Below are 17,204 nucleotides of genomic sequence, written 5' to 3'. Positions count from 1 at the left end.
AAAAGTAGGATATTTATATAGACTGAAAGTATTTTCCTTCAAAATGTTATGACAAAAGGAGAACTAGTAATTTTATTGGCAGGGTGGGGGGTACCTGGCAGATACCACATTAACTAAATGATAGAGTTATAATCAGTAATGGAGCCAATCAGTCTCATGTTTCTCCTGATACGATGCACAAAGAAGAACCTATCACTTCTGTGATACTCCTGGTCATAATGCCTGAATCTACTCATGAGGAAACAATAGATAAAGCCAAACTGAAGACTATTTTACAAAATAACTAGTGTGTCCTCTTCAAATATATCAAGATCACAAAAGTACCCCCACCCTCCATTAAAAAAAGATTGAGGGATTATTATTAAAGGAAAATAAAGACGCATGACAACCAAATTGCAACACATGACTGTTGAGTGTCTCCTGGACAAGGAAGAAATATTTCCGCCCTTTTGCCATAAAGGACATTAGTAAGACAACTGGCAAAATTTCAATAAGGTCTACAAACAAGATAATATTATTATACCAATGCTAATTTCATTAATTTTGACTATTGAACTATAGCTGCTTTTTTTTTAATATAATTTTTTATTTTTTATAAACATATATTTTTATCCCCAGGGGTACAGGTCTGTGAATCACCAGGTTTACACACTTCACAGCACTCACCAAATGTCTTGCTTTTCCCAGAAACACACTCTCAAGTATTTACAGATAAATGGGCATTGTGTGACTTATTCCCAAATGGTTCATATGGGAAAAACCCACCTATCTGTCTATGTATCTATTATAAAGAATGATAAAGTAAAGAAGGTAAAAGGTTTACATTTGGGAAATCAGGTGAAGAGTGTATGGCAGTTCTAGAATCCCTTCTATAAGTCTGAAATTATTATTATTTTTTAAAAAAATTTATTTATTTGAGAGAATGCATGAGAGAGAACATGAGTGCCAAGATTGGGGGCAGAGGGCAGAGGGAGAGAATCTTATGCAGACTCCCTACTGAGTGTGGAGTCCAAGGCAGGGCTTGAACCCACGTCCCTGAGATCATGGCCTGAACTGAAAGTAAGATCCAGACACTGAACTGACTGAGCCATCCAGATGTCCCAAGTCTGAAAGTATTTTAAAACAATTTTTAAAAAAGATTAGTGATGCTGACTAGCTAAGCACCCTGAAGGTTTAAGACATGTAATAATCTATAATTTTCTAGGGCACAGATCTGTGCCATTCCCTAGTACAGAGAATATCGACAACATATCCACTAGCTGGACAGGTTGACAGTCCACATCCGTACGTACTTCCCATCCATCCTCGCCTTCGAAATAACTCCTATGAAGTGATTAAAAAGAAAAACCTTCTTTGTGAAAAATGCCCCTCACAAAAGAAGAAAGCTAAAGGTTAGTAACAATAAGATCTAGGTCCTGCCAGAAAATGGACATTTTGGATTAAAGCATAGCCTGTCAAGAGCAGTGGGGCTACCCATCCAAGATGTGAATGCTTCCACCAGAAAAGCAGAAAAAGCAAAGTGAGAAGCTATTTTGGCCAGTACCATATTCTGTGAAGAAAAGTGGCTCAACAAGTAATAGATACAAAGTTGGCAATGTTAACTTGAGGTGTGAGGACATACTGAGGAAACCAATGCCTTCTGAAGAATGGAGGAGAATGCCAGGAGCATGCAGAAGCAGTGATATAAAGCCATTACTGGGAAAGCATCAGGAGGTTTTCCAATTATATGTCATGGAGGTATCTGAGAACCTGGAGGTGTATACAGACCCCTAGGACATATCTGTCAGGAACACGGTGCATATATACCCCAAAAGATGGAAATTTAGTACAACAGACTCTTGATATTTACAAGGAAATTTAGTGAAAAGACTAAAAGAAAGAAAAGACTAAAAGACTAAAGAAAAGACTAAAAGAAAGAGTTGTTACAGATTTTGTTACTTAAAAAGTTGTAGCACTTTGTATAGGTATGTTTCTACATCCTGACTGAAAACCTCTAGACCTTGTGCTAAATTATACTCAATTGGCTGCTGAAGTACCATAATCGACAAAAATTATAAAAATGAGACAGAAATACTTTAAACACTAAATCCCTAAAGATTGGTGTATATGATAATTGCAGTCCACGAATAGCTGCTGGTTTTCTTTTCAGGAATTTCAGTGTATTCATAGAAGAAGTTCTGTTTTTTCTACAGAATTGAAATAGGAGAGAGCTACAGTTCTATATCCAATTAGAGATTAGCTATTTCATGTATTTAAAACCCACTACACATTTACAAAAACAAAACCAACAATATAACACTGTACCCAGAAAGGGGCATTATATAATTAATCTGTTCTTTATGTTTAGAGTATGAACATTTTTCCCACTGAGATGCCTGATTTTGACTTGTTCCCAGGATGCTTGGAAATCTTTTCATAAGAGGGCTTAACATTGAAATTACTTCTTGTGTTAAAAGCCAATTTTTCCCCTGAATAGGCAAAGACAGGCAAAGGGTCCAGAGCCAAAGGAATGCTTTATAATAAGCTCAAACATTTTTATGGTTTAGAAACTAAATAATAGGCTTGTTCTGAGTTTTTGTTCTCCTAGAGCCTCACCTTTGCATTTTTGCTAGTCACTGTCACCACTGAATGGCTTTCCTGATATTGTTTTTTCAGTACTTCTTTTGGAGACTTGTTCATTATCATCTTCATTTTAAACCATTAGAAACAGAGACAGTGATAATGCTCTGGTAAATCTTCTCTGTCCTAGATGCAATTAGATACAACTTCTGAAAGTATTATGGGTGATGTACATATCTCATGTCTAAAGTTGTTTCTAGAGAGTTGACTGAGCAGCCCATTAGTGAAAAATTATTAAACATTCAACACACAGACACACACACACATGCACAGTATATATTTTAAATTATTATGTACGTAAAGCTTAGTTATTTGGAAAGCTTCCAAATCATTTATAAATCTATATACCAGAAAATTCACCCCTTTAAAATGTACAATTCAGTGAGGTTTTTGTTTTTGTTTTTTTAGTACATTCACAAAGCTGTGCATTCATCACCACTACCTAATTTTAAGACATTGGTATTACATCAAAAAGAAATGCCATACCCATTAGGAGTCACTCCCCACTCTATCCAGACCCTAGCAAGGACTAATTTACTGTCCTGACTCTACAGATTTACCTACTAAAAACATTTCATAAAAATGGAATTATATGTGACCTTTTATGTCTGGCTTCTTTTTATTTACCATGATATTTGCAAGCTTCATCCATGTTGTAGCATGTAACAGTACATTCCTTTTTATATGTAAGTAATATTCCATTGTACGGATATAAACATTGTGTTTCTACATTCATCAGTTAATGGATACTTGGGTTGTTTCAAGTTTTTCACCATTATGAATAATGCTGTTATAAACATTCATGTACAAGTTTTTGTGTGAACATATGTTTTCAGTTCTTTTCAGTATATATTATGGAGCAGAACTGCTGGGTTACATGGTGACTCTATGTTTAATTTATAGGAAACCACCAACTGCTTTCCAGAAAGCCTGTACTATTTTTTTAAAGTTTTCATTTAAATTCCAGTTAGTTAACATATAGTGTAATATTAGTTTCAGGTGTATAATATAGTGATTCGACACTTCCATACAACACTATGCTCATCACAAGTGCCATCCTTAATACCCATAACTTTTCTCCTCCATTCTCCATTCACCTCCCCTCTGGTAACCATCAGTTAGTTCTCTACAGTTTGTTTCTTGGTTTGACTCTCTTTTTTCCTTTTGCTCATTGGTTTTGTTTTCTAAATTCCACATGAGTGAAATCATATGGTATTTGTCTTTCTATGAGTTATTCTACTTAGCATCACTGCAAATGGCAAAGATTTCATTATTTTTTTATGGCTTAGTAATATTCCTGTGTGTGTGTACACATACGACATTTTCTTTATCCATTCATCAGTTGATGGACAGTTGGGCTCTTTCCATAATTTGGCTATTGTAGATAATGCTACTATAAACATTAGGGTGCATGTATCCCTTTAAATTAGTATTCTTGTATCCTTTGGGTAAATACCTAAGTAGTGCAATTGCTAGATAATAGGGTAGTTCTATTTTTAACTTTCTGAAGAACCTCCATACTCCTTTCTAGATTGGCTGCATTGGTTTGTATTTTCCAACAGTGCAAGAGGGCTCCCCTTTTTCTACATCTTCTCCAACATCTGTTGTTTCTTGTGGTATGGTGTGATGTGGTATCTCATAGTTTTGACTTGTATTTATATTACTAGATTCAGTTTAGTAATATTTCACTGAGGTAGTTTGTGTCTGTATCCATAAGATATATTGGCCTGTAGCTTTCTTCTAATGACTTCAGATTTGATACTAAGGTAATACTGGTCTCAAAGGATGGGCTGGAAGTATTTCCTTCTCCCTTTTTGCGAAGGAAAGGTTTATGAGTAATTGGTGCTCTTTTGTGGATGGTAGAATTCACCCACAAAGCCATCTGAGTCTGGGCTTTTCTTTGTAGGAAGACTCTTGATTACTCAATTTCTGTGCTTATTATAAGTCTATTCAAAGTTTCAGTTTCTTCCAGAGTCAATTTTGATAGTTTATGTCTTTCTAGGAATTTGTCCATCTTATCTAGGTTAACTAATTTGTTGACATGTAACTCTTTGTAATGTTCTTTTATACTCCTTTTTTTTTGGTAATTTGAGTTTTCTCTGTTTTTGTGCTTGGTCAGTATAGCTAAAGGTTTGTCAGTTTTGTCAAACTTTTCAAAAAACTAATGTTTGTTTTCATAATTTTATTGTTCTTCCATTCTCTCATTTATCTCCCCTCTGATCTGTATTATTTCCTTCATTCTGCTATCTTTGAGTTTAATTTGTTCTTCTTTTTCCAGTTTCTTAAGATATAGGGTTTGGTTATTGATTTGAGATCTTTCTTCTTTCTTAATTTTTTTTAAAAAGAAAGACTTTAGTTATTTATTTGACACACAGAGAGAGAGAACAAGCAGGCAGAGCTACAGGCAGAGGGAGAAGCAGGCTCCCTGCTGAGTAAGGAGCCCGACATGGGACTTGATCCCAGGACCCTAGGATCACGACCTGAGTCAAAGGCAGATGTATAACTGAGTAAGCCACCCAGGAGCCCCTGCTTTCACTATATTTTAAAAGTAATTTCATTAGCGGTTTTCCTGGGTATTACAATCTAGTTCGGATTACTATCATAGCTCCCTTCCCTTCCCCTTCTCTTATGCTATTAACATCATACAAATTAGATCTTTAAAAATTATATACCCATCAACACAGATTTATAATTACTGTTTTGGTTAGCTGTCTTTTAATTTTGATTGGAGGAAAAAAATTTAGATAAAGAAAATATATCTATTCTGTCTTTTTAATTTACCTAAGTAGTTGTCATTGTGCTTTTTGTTTCTCTGTGAAGATTCCAGTTTCTTCCCAGTAACTTTTCATTTCTGCCTGAGAGCTCCCTTTAGCATTTCTTGTCGGGAAGTTCTGCTAGTGATAAATTCTCTGTTTTTGCTTATCTGAAAATACCTTAATTTCTCCTTCATTTTTGAAGGATAGTTTTGCTGGACACAGAGTTCTTGGTTGATAGTCTTTTCTTCCAGCACTTTGAATATGTCATCACCGTACACGCAGAACTCCATGGTTTCTGATGAGAAATTGGCTATTAATCTTACAGAGGATGATGTGTGTTTGATTATTTGCTTCTTTTGCTACTTTCAAGATTCTCTTTTTATCTTTGTCTTTGGATAGTCTGATTATGATGTGGTCTGGTATGGATTCCTATATCTTTGTTGGATTTTGTTGAACATCTGGGATGTATAGATTCATATTTCCCATTAATTTTGGGAAGTTTTCAGTCATTTTAAAAAAAGATTTTATTTATTTGAGAGAGAGAATGAGTGTGGGGAAGGGCAGAGGGGGAGGAAGAGGGAGAGAGAACCTCCAGTAGACTCCCAGCTGAGCATGGGAGCTGCAGCAGGGCTTGATCTCATGACCCTGAGTTCATGACCAGAGCCAAGACCAAGTTGGATGCTTAACCGACTGAGCCACCCAGGTGCCCCTCAGTCATTATTTCTTTAAATATACTATTTACACTTTTCTCTCCTTTCTTTTTGGGACTCCCATTATGTACATGTTGCTATGTTCGATGGTGTTTCACAGGTTTCCAAAGCTCTGTTCATTTGTCTTCTTTTTTTCCTATCTGTTCCTCAGGCTATATAATTTCAATTGTTCTGTCTTCAGGTTTGTTGATTTTTCTGCCTACTCCAGTCTACCACTAAACTCCTCTTTTATACATTTTATTTCAGTTATTATACTTTTCAACTCCAGAATTTATAATTGGCTCCTCCCCCAAAAAAGAAATTTTATAGAAACATTTTAATTAAAAAAAAATTCTGGGGGCGGCTGGGTGGCTCAGTGGGTTAAAGCCTCTGCCTTTGACTTAGGTCATGATCCCAGGGTCCTGGGATCGAGCCCCACATCAGGCTCTCTACTCAGCAGGGAGCCTGCTTCCTCCTCTCTCTCTGCCTGCCTCTCTGCCTACTTGTGATCTCCATCTGTCAGATAAATAAAAATATTTTTTTAAAAATTCTGTTTTTTTAACATTTTCTATTTGGAAAGAAATTGTTTCTTTGTTCTCTTTAGTTTTTTAGCTGTTACTTCCTTTAGTTCTTTGAACATAGTTAAACTGTACTATATTCACACAGTTACAGTAGGTCTTTTAAAGTCATTTAAACTGTCAGGTCACATTATGACACTTCCCTGAGAACTTCCAGAGGATGGGAGCTTCAAACCCATGGCTCCTCTGAGAGCTGATAGGCTGCTGGTTTTCACAGTGATGAAGAGATTGATTTTCAAGGCTACTGTAGAACTGAGGAGAGGGTAAGGGGAATATGGCAAATTAAAATGGCACAAAGATTTTGCCATCCTTCTTCTTCTTTTTTCTTTTTTTTTAACAAACATTCCTCAGAGTGTTATAGGCCTTTGGTTAACTCCCAGAGTTCTAAAAATGTTGATTCTAACCATCTCTTGTGAGTGTTTTGTTGCTTTTATGTGAAGAAGTGGATTTTTGGATATCCTTACTATGCCTTCCTGCTGATGTTCCAATTCTTTAAGTGAAAAATATACATATGTGGAAGGACTAATATTCTCTCCCACACTATTTTTTTAAAAAAGATTTATTTATTTGAAAGAGAGTGTGAGAAGGGGGAGGCAGGAGGAGACTCAAGCAGACTCCCACTGAGCATGGAGCATGATGTAGGGCTCAATCCCAGGACTCCAAGATTACGATCTGAGCTGAAATCAACAGTTGGCTGCTTAACTGACTGAGCCACCCAGGTGCCCCTCTCCCCACATTCTGATACATCATGATCTCTTGCCTATGACCAGTCTCCCTCTATTTTGTTTACCAACAGTAGGTGAATCTTTGCATAAAACACCATATTAATAGGTTCACTCCAGGGAACAGAGACTTCCACCAACCTTATCTTGTCTTTTTCAGGATAAAATCTAGTTCTTTTTTAATATGGCCCTCCAAGTCTGCATAATCCATATTCAGTCTGAACTGGAAGTCAGACAAGTTGGGTTCTAATCCCGTCTTACTGCTTGTGGAACATTCTGTACCTACTGTACAAAGTATAGAGCATTATCAAGAACCTACTATGTGCTGAACTTAGTATCAGGAGATATAGATAAGTAAACCCATAGCTATAATATCTGGTAGGTGGGAACTATGTAGAAGGTCAATTAAGAAGATATCTGAGGGGTGCCTGGGTGGTTCAGTTGGTTGAGCATCTGACTTTGGGTCACATCATGATCCCAGAACCCTGGGATCAAGTCCCACACAGGGCTCCCTGCTCAAAAGGGCATCTGTTTCTCCCTCTCCCTCCGCCCCTCCTCCCACTCATGCTTGTGCTCTCTTTTTCTCTATCTCAAATAAATAAATAAAATCTTAAAAAAATATATATAACTGAGAAAGAGCCTTTGAAAATATGAAGAACTACAGAAGTGAAAGGTATTACTGTGAGCTTCTGATTTATTTACCTCTAATACCTTCAAAGATTTAGTCTAAAATAAATGAAATAAATAAATAAAATAATTTTCTTCCCTAAATATAAGACAGTACTGTGACAACGTTGGGACTTCTGCATAACTGACAAGTGTGAAGGCCTGTTGGCCCTGCATCATTTGTGCCCTCAGCTTTAAAGCAGAAATGACACCTGTCTTGCTTACTTCCCAGGGCTGTGGTGAAGGACCACAGGAGAAGACACATGGGGGGTCCTTGTGAAGTTCCTTATAAATCTCACTTGTTATCAAAATAATTAGTATAAATAAATTAAAAATAATAAAAATACCCTTATTTTTTTATAACCTACACATCTGAAGTTGTTGCATCTTCATCTGAACTTTGCTTTGGGCAATGTAATAAGTAACTTGTCTCAGCTAAATACTTCATGGCCTACCTTTTGTGAACGGGGTGTCACAATCACACTGTGAAAACATCAGTGATTAGGGATATGGCACCAAAAACAACCATGGGGGAAAATAAAAGCTGTTACTTACGCTTTTCTTTTAGCTGGCCAAGGATGGAATATTCTCCTCTGCACATGGTCCTGAATACATGTAAAGGAAAGAAATGATTATGGAGACTTCAAAGGAACCCATCTCAACTGCAATATCTGTGAAACATCATCCTGCCCCCAGTAAAAACAAAACAAGCGCTTTTATAAGATGCTACATGGATTTTTAAGAAGCTAAAAAAAAGCCCACCTGGATATCACTTTTGTAATATTATTGATGGGACAAGATAGTTGTTTTGAGGTAGGGAAATGGAAAAGTCATAAAATCGATGTTAGATTTCAGAAAGAGGTGCTATTTTTAAAAGATGGGCTATGAATGAACTTTCCCTCTTAGAAAATTCAGTGATGGCAAAGATAAATTTAGAATACCTCAATAGGTGAGAGCACTTACAGACTCACGTTTCTTTCAGAGATGTTTAAAAGGGCAAACACTTAGCAGAATAATTGCAGAGCTAAACTCAATACCAAGGCAAATGCCTTGAAAGTGAAAAACAGAGTTTCAAATAACTGACTCTGCTAATGATTTTGTTTCTCACCACTCTGATAATAGTCAATGAATTATAAAGACTGACAAAAACAAAACAAAAAAAATTCTATGCTCCATCTGCTTGCTCTGTAAAAAGTAATTAAAAATACAGTTTCACTCGGGAAATACTGATATTCTTAAAGATGATGCCAGCAAATAGAGATGTTTTTGCATAATAAAAGGTTAGAATTTTAGTTGCTGAACAAAAGCCAAGAATGTTATTTCACTCAGCTGGTTCAAACCCAAGAAAATAGTCATCGAAAATAATTACAATTGACAATATTCCAAAAATAATATTAGAATGGCAAATGAAGTGGATAAAATCCAATTAAACATTATGTCAGTGCCTTAAATACATGAAAAGCTTTGTTTGTCATGTTATAAATCAGATAATATTAGAAGTGGGCAAATCTTCAATCAAAGCATATAGACCAAAGCATAAAATTTTCTCATACTGTAACCAGGCAAAATTACCCAAGAAAAAACTAAAAAAAAAAAATCTTTACTTGAGATCCTAACAAACAGGCATACCTCAAAAAATAAAAAATGAGAGGATTTAAAAAAAAAAAAAAAGACCACCATATCTGCTTTACACACTGGGAGTTATGTGTAAGGGCTCCTTAGCCCCTCCCCAACAAAAAGATTTGGTTAGAAAGGTGGGAATCTACAGATGGTTCTGAAATATAAGGGACAGTAAAAGAAAATATCCAGGTTCTTGTCCTTGCTCTGACTTAGAACGAGTGTGATTCTGAGCAGAGCTCTTTGGTATCCCAGGTCACAGTGCTTGTTACTGGGAGCTGGGATTCATGCCCAAACCTGTCCACTTACCTCTTCACTGCCATTCTCTTTCCCAGCTAAGGGACCCAGAGAGAATGTCAGGGGGCCATCACTGTCTACACCACCTCTCTACCTCCGCTCACCAGACATACCTCCCAACCCCACTCCTAATGCTCTACTGGCCAAGTCTGAAGCTTCACAGGTTTTTTTGTGAGTGAATATGGCATTTCTGCTTTTTAGAATATTGAGAATAGGATTTCCTACTTTCCTTTAAATTTTACAAAGCTGTGGCAGAGAAAGCAGAATTAAAATCCCAGGAGCTAAGAAAGAACCTTCATACTTCATTTACTGGCAAAGGTCATCATTACCAACCTTGCTGAAAACCTTGCTACCTAAAGAATCATAAAGAAACACATAGAAAATCATACTACTTTAAGCATTTAATTTTTTTCTTCAGAGACTATGGAAAGCTCAGTAACTAGGTGGTGGCTTCAAGGTAATTTCTGAACCAACATTACATATATTATTATGTGTATATGTCTGTGTGTGTGAGATATATACATATATATATATACATATATATATATATATATATATATTCCTTGTCTCCCTTTATAAGATATATGTATATGTATGCCTTGTGGATAGGCAATGAATATAAAAGAGAGATTTATATTTCAGTTCTTTTTATATTTGCCATGTGTTCTAGGCCCGCCATTTACAATTTTAGGCTCTATTTGAATTTTATCAACTAGTAAACAGGCCAAGATCCAAAAGTAAAAGAAAGCGTTCATCTGTTCACCACTCCCTGAATAGATGTGGAGAAACATTTCCATTCGTTTCACCAGCTTACGTGCGTGACTGATAGAAAGCTGAGAAGAGCCTACTTTAGAGCTTTGGCACCTGTAGTTGAAGTGCATGATTGCCTGCAGGGCATTTCCTCCTCCCGTGGAGATGTCGCCTTCAAATCCTGGCAGCAGTGGTATCACCACATACACCCGGTATCTCTGGCTTTCCCTACAAAAGTCAGATGCAGAGCCATTCACCAAAAAATGACAGGCAGATCACGTGGTTTCAGAGATTGAGCTAACGGCTTCCTATAATAGATTCTACCCCATTTCAGGGCTTGGACGGTGCTGCTGGATTGGAGGCCAGAAGCTGCTATCCAGGTAACACTTAATAACAACCTAAAAGAAATAAGTTGAACTTAGTAGTAGAATGGGGAACTCTGCTCACTATCTCTCTGCAGCATAATTCTTCCGAGGACAGAATCCACTGTAAGCAACCCATGCTTGGATCCCATGGAAGGTGGGGTGGGGGGTTATAACAAAGTTTTGGAAAAAGATGTCATCGTAATAGTTTTATATCTAACATGTAATAGTTTTATATCCACGAGTGCCTTGCTCAGAGCCCAGCAGTTAATAGTCATCCAGTTAATGATTGTTGAGTCAGTGAGTTCCCACAGCCTAGATCTCAGGGGCTGAAAACATGCTAGGCCCAGTACACTTTCCAATGCAGAAATCATCATTGCTTAGAAATTGCGATTCGGCTCTGAAAACTGGGTCTGCTACAAAAGAATTTCGTATCTGGGCCCTTCAAGAATTCTGAGTGACTGATGATTTTTTAAATCCTCTACACATGAAACCCAACATTTCTTGGCCCCCTATTCCAGTGCATTGAAGACAGCCTTTGAAAGAAAAGCCTTTGAGTAGCCTTTGTTAACGCAATGGTGTAACAAATAGAAGAAGGTGGTGGGGCTACTTACTTTGGTCTCCATTCAGAAAGGTAAGTGTTTGGAGAATTATGTTCAAATGGGTATCACTATTGGGAGGCACAGCTGTTGAAGTCCCTGTCTTTCTTTATAAGCTACACAGGAGGGAGGGAAAGCTGTGAATGACTGTGGTATCTATGTGGTCAAGAAATCTTGTCCATAGATGGGAGCGATCCATGGTCACACAAAGATGCTGCCACTTAAAACTCCTCTTATACTTAATTTCTAAGGATTACTTTCTCCTAAACAACTACCTTTCTCTTTCACATGAATATTACTCCTCCTCTCTGAGGGGTCAGATTTCATGAGAGTGTGTCCAAACACCAATGTCTGTATCAGGGCACGTTGCCAGTGAAGTTCAGGGAGGAAATGGCCAGCAACACGAGTATAGAGGCCCGTGAGCCTAACTGCCAGGCTAAGGAACAAGGCGTCTGAATTAGGTTGTTGCAATGGCATGAATTAATCACTAGATGGCAAACATAGTTTGAGTTGGAAAAATGAATTAAAAAAAAAAAAAAAAAAGTAAACTCTTCCAAGTTCTCTGCCTGATAAGGGTAAGAGGCTCACATTTTTAAATGGTAAACAAGTGGGAAGAGAAGAACAGAAAGAACACCTAAGCTATTTCCCCATTACCAGCATTTAAAAGCCCAAATGAGTTAAAGCAGATACTTAGAAATGGACACCATCTGGCCTCAACTGCCTTTCCAGAATCGCCTTCCCATAGGATCTTCCCAGACTCACAGCCCAGAGCCAGACTACTGCCCTTTGTTCAGTGGTGTCCCTACCTACCAAGGTAGGTTGGTCATCTGCCCTCTGAGTCTAGAATACCCCCTCCTGCTCACAGAATCCCACTTCCCCTTCCAGGGCAGCTGAAAGGCACCTTCCTTGGTCAAACCATCCTGAATCTTCCAATTAAAACTGGTTTGTTCCTCCCTCTACACTCCCATGGCTCAGGGCAAGCAGGTCTATTCAGCATTCTTTTTGCTTTACACAACAGTTAACACACAGATCTGCTGCCTAGGCTACAGGATAAGCCCTTCTGAAACCCAGGACATATGTCCCCATATCTTTCTACTTTGGGCAGTGCCCCATGGAGGATCCTTGTACACAGTATGCATGCAGTACTGTCTCCTTGGGAGAATGGGGTCAGGTTGGAAGCAGGTTTGTTTCTGGGAAGCCACTGGTAGAGAAGAGATGAAGCTGCAAAAGTTAAAATTAAGTTTCTCTTTAAATTCCATGTTATTTGAATTTTTATTGTGGTACAATGTAACACAAAATTGGCCATCTTAACCATTTTAAGTGTACCGTTCAGTGGTATTAATTCCATTCATATATTGTGCAACCATCATGATACCTACTTCTACAACTTTTTCATGAGCCTAAAGAGAAACTCCTTGATAGTTAAGCAAAAACACCTATATTTTCCCTCCCTCCAACCCCCGTAACCTCTCATCTACTTTGTGTCTCTGTGAATTCGCCATTCTAGATATTTCACCTAAATCATACAGCATTTGTCCTTTTCGTGTATGACTTATTCCACTTAGAATAATGTCAAGATTCATACATATATCAGAAATTCCTTCCTCCTTGTGGCTGAATAATACTGCATTGTAGGTGTAATCCCCATGTTATTTTATCCAGTCGTCTATTGATGGACAGCTGGGTTGTCTCCACCTTTTGGCCACAGTGAATCATGTTGCAGTGAACACTGGCGTATGGAACCTCTGTCCCTGTTTGCAGTTCTTCTGGGTGTTTACCCAGGAATGGCACTGCTGGCTCATAGGTTTATTATAGATTTAGCCTTTTGAGGAATCACCAATTAACTTCTATTTCCTATGGGTAATCTATTGCTCAGAGTACAAAATTTAAGAAGTAGAAGATTATATGATGAAAACAAAATTCTCTTTCCTTTGTCCCCAGGCACTGTTTCTCCTCCCTGAGGGCAACTTCTGTTACCTTCCATGTTCCTCCAGAAAGAGTCTATGATTTAAAAAAATATATATATATACACATATAGTATATATATATAAGTGTATATATTTTACATATTAAATGTATTTAATATATGAAATACATGTTTATAATTGTATACATATATATAATATTAACATATAATATATTTTTTCTTTTATGGAAATGTTAGAATACTATAAGCACTTTTACAAATGTTATTTTTATCTATATGTCTGTACCTTGTCCATTTTCTAACAAAGTGATAAAGAATTCCACATCTTTACCATACTATTTAAAGCATTTCTCTATTGATGGGTGTTTAAATTGTTTCTGATTTTTTACTATTTCAAAATACCTGTTTTCTTATGGCTGCTGACCTATGTAAGTCATTTCTTCACAACTGTGAAACATGAACAGCCCTTTGGAGTGATACTGATGGTCTTAAACACCAAGTGTTTGTGATTCTGTTTGTAAAAGATGGTTCCCTTTTAACACTGTTTTAGAAGAGCAAAAATGACCTCAAAACAGAAGCCTCTTATGTAGGATATGGGAAGAATGTCCTATACAGATCTTAATCTTCAGATAAAACATTCTTGCAAATTCAGTCTGTAGGAATCAGAATGTCCACATTTTCTTGTTCTCAGGACTCTGTTCGCTCCATATCGAGGGCTTTGCCTTTTAACAATGCAACAGTTCTTGAATTTCTTGAAAGATGAAATTTTTAAACCGGCCGGCCGGTTAGCAGAAATAGCTTAGATTTCCACTGTTGTAGAAAAAGGAGCTCCTGAATCTCAAACCAGAAAATTGTGGCTTAGTTAAGCCAAGGAAGAGAAAAGTTGGGGGTTGGGGGTGCAGGTGATAGCCATCATTTTAGGGCAAGAACTGGAGCCCCTAGTGGGCAGAATTCTTAATGATTTTTTTTTTAAAAGATTTTATTTATTTATTTGATAGACAGAGATCACACATAGGCATAGAGGCAGGTAGGGAGAGAGAAGAGAAAGCAGGCTCCCTACTGAGCAAAGAGCCTAATGTGGGGCTCGATCCCAGGACCCTAGGATCATGACCTTAGCTGAAGGCAGAGGCTTTAAACCACTGAGCCACCCAGGTGCCCCAGAATTCTTTATGATTTTAAAAACAAGGTAAGAGCGAGTGGGCTCCAGGCCTTCATCTGCAGGCAATCGCTTCATCCACTGCGGCTCAGAACAATTTTACAAAATTGCTCTCTCAGGCTTTTTGTTAAAGTAAGTTTTCTTTCAGACCTCACAGACTTACAGCAGTGCTGTGTCTAATATCTAAAAATTGGAAATCAATGTCCAATAAAGGGGGATGGTTAATTAAATTATGTTACAGTCACTCAAAGAGTGAGCATTTTGCAGCCATGGAAATGACCACCACTTCCTAGCAAAATGCTGCTGGTACTGTTTTAAAATGGCCCTGATGCGAAGTTACAATTACAAAACAGTTACAGATGTGGCAGGCTGATACTACGAAATATGCAATCACTTTCCTCCTTAAATGCATTCCCTTCCCTCACCCTCTGCCTAGAGATACGAAGCAGGCATTGTTCCCAAGTGGCATGCTCCCAGAGGAACCTGGGCACAAGAGAGCAACTTCTTAGATCTGGGGAACTGGGTAGAGATCCTCTGAGCTGAGTCAAGAGCGTAAAGTCTCTAAGAGAGAGACTCAGTGCAAGGATTCTGGTCTTCACTCTCAAGCAGAATTCCAGGGAGAACAGGACAGACCCCATCACCTTTCAACAGGATAGGATCTGAGTGTGAGACATAACCTTGCTTCCAAAGGAGCCCCCCAGAAAAGTCCAGCAGCCCACATGATGTGGCAACAACAGAGGAGGGAGAAGTGGAGGAAGGGCAGGCCTGACAGAAGGGGGAGGCCCCCATGCCACCGTAAGCCTACGCCAGAACTGGCCCAAGAGAGATCAACACAGAAGGCTGGAAGTCTCTTCGCAAAGATCCAGGGCCCCTCACCATCCATACCCAGGATGGGGTGCGTCGGGGAGGGGAAGAGAGGAGAGGCTGGGCTGTGCCTGAGTGACAGCATACAGAGCAGAAATAGCAAACAGCAAGAAATGGCTGAATTTGGCCACATTTAAGTGTGGAGGTGACTAGACTAAATTTCCTTCTATTGTATGGAAATGGGATCTGAAATAAAAACTCAGGCGAGCTATAGTAAAAGGAAATAAGAGACAACTCAATAGAAAAATATATGTATATTAATATGAACAAAAAAAGGAAGTAAAAAGTGAGTTTTTAGGGTGGTGAGACCTTTAATATTTTCCTTTTTTGTTATTGCTGAAATGTTGCCTGTATCTTTAAAAACAGCACTAATTCACCATGTAAATGGCCATGGCTGTCCTACACTACCCTCCTCCTTCTTCCCTCGGGGAAAACCTCTCCTCCTTCCCTCCCCTTCCCTCTTCATCATGAAGGGCTGTCGGGAGAAGTGGGGAGGCCTAGAGTGGGGTCTCAGGATCTGGACGAAGGCCCCTGAGGAGCTTGCCCATGCTTCTCTGGTGAGGAGATGCTTTGTTTTTTTGTGTTTTGTTGTTGTTGCTGTTGTTTTTGTTTTTGTTTTGGGGTTTTTTTGTTTTTGTTTTTGTTTTGAGAATTTGGGATTCATAGAGCATTGCTATAAGCTCCAAGGGTGGGTATAAATCCTATCATTGTAGATTTTGCAGCATGGAACACTGCCAGAACTAAGCAGAACTGTGCTTGGGGCAGAGTGTTCTTGTGGGGAGAGTTCTATACTGTAGTGGTATTGGTTCTTGAGAATTGGATCTGTAGCTTCTCAGTGGTTTGGGACATAACCCATTTTATTTTATGTTTGGCCAATCTTTAAAAGCGCAGTAGCCTTTTTCAGACTTCAGTTTTCCCAGCTGCAAAGGAGGGGGTTGTCTAAACCATGGCTAGTCCTCCAGAAATGCTGGCCCTATTCAGCAGTGACTTTGCCTATCGTCCATGCAGTGTTATAGATGACGGCATGATACATATTGGGCATGCACACTTGTGTCATTTTTCTGTGGGTTATCTTTTGGAGACACAAGCTCTTAAATGTAAGGATGCTGAAGGTTAGCCCAGCGCATTGAAAACTTCATTCTCGGCTTGATAAGCTATGTCAGGCAAGCTCCCCTGTTGCCCCCAAGTAAGATCCTACAAAATGATTGCTGGCCTCTGCCCTGTGCTACTCTTTCACCTCTCAATCTTCTGAGATCACCATTTCTATAATTTTTGGAATCAAACAAAAGCCATTAAGTGATCTAAATCAAAGGTCCTCCTCCCATAATCTCATGTCATCTCTGCCCCAGGGTAACCCCTTCTCAGGGTGTTTTACAGAGCTTGGAGGTTGGCCCACAAGAAAAAAAATATGAACCCAGCAATTGGCATGCTCAATCTACATGCTTTCTGTTCTTTCTATTATAACCGTAGTTTAAATTTCTTTAAGAGAGTGCTTCTGAAACACGCCCAGCATGTCCTTTCAGCATGGTACACAAATTATAGGATATGGTAATAACAGGAGGCAGATTTTTCTGTAAGCCAAAGAACTTCTTACCTATCAAG

At 38.3% G+C, this 17,204-nt stretch overlaps 1 protein-coding gene across 6 annotated transcripts in view; it reads right to left on the bottom strand.

Moving 5' to 3' along the window:
• The window catches only part of PLD1 (phospholipase D1), a 199,794-nt gene that overhangs the window by 23,507 nt on the left and 159,083 nt on the right, over positions 1-17,204 (bottom strand). For all 6 annotated transcript variants that reach the window (XM_059391545.1, XM_059391547.1, XM_059391548.1 and 3 more), the window contains 2 exons: positions 10,809-10,922; positions 8,586-8,635 (listed from right to left, as the gene is read on the bottom strand). In XM_059391545.1, coding sequence (XP_059247528.1) covers positions 8,586-8,635; positions 10,809-10,922 — 164 coding nt within the window. The remainder of the gene's footprint in view (positions 1-8,585; positions 8,636-10,808; positions 10,923-17,204) is intronic.

Source organism: Mustela nigripes, chromosome 2 (genome assembly GCF_022355385.1).
Source record: "Mustela nigripes isolate SB6536 chromosome 2, MUSNIG.SB6536, whole genome shotgun sequence".
In the NCBI taxonomy this organism is placed as follows: Eukaryota; Metazoa; Chordata; class Mammalia; order Carnivora; family Mustelidae; genus Mustela; species Mustela nigripes.
This window is presented reverse-complemented; position numbering and strand designations above follow the sequence as displayed.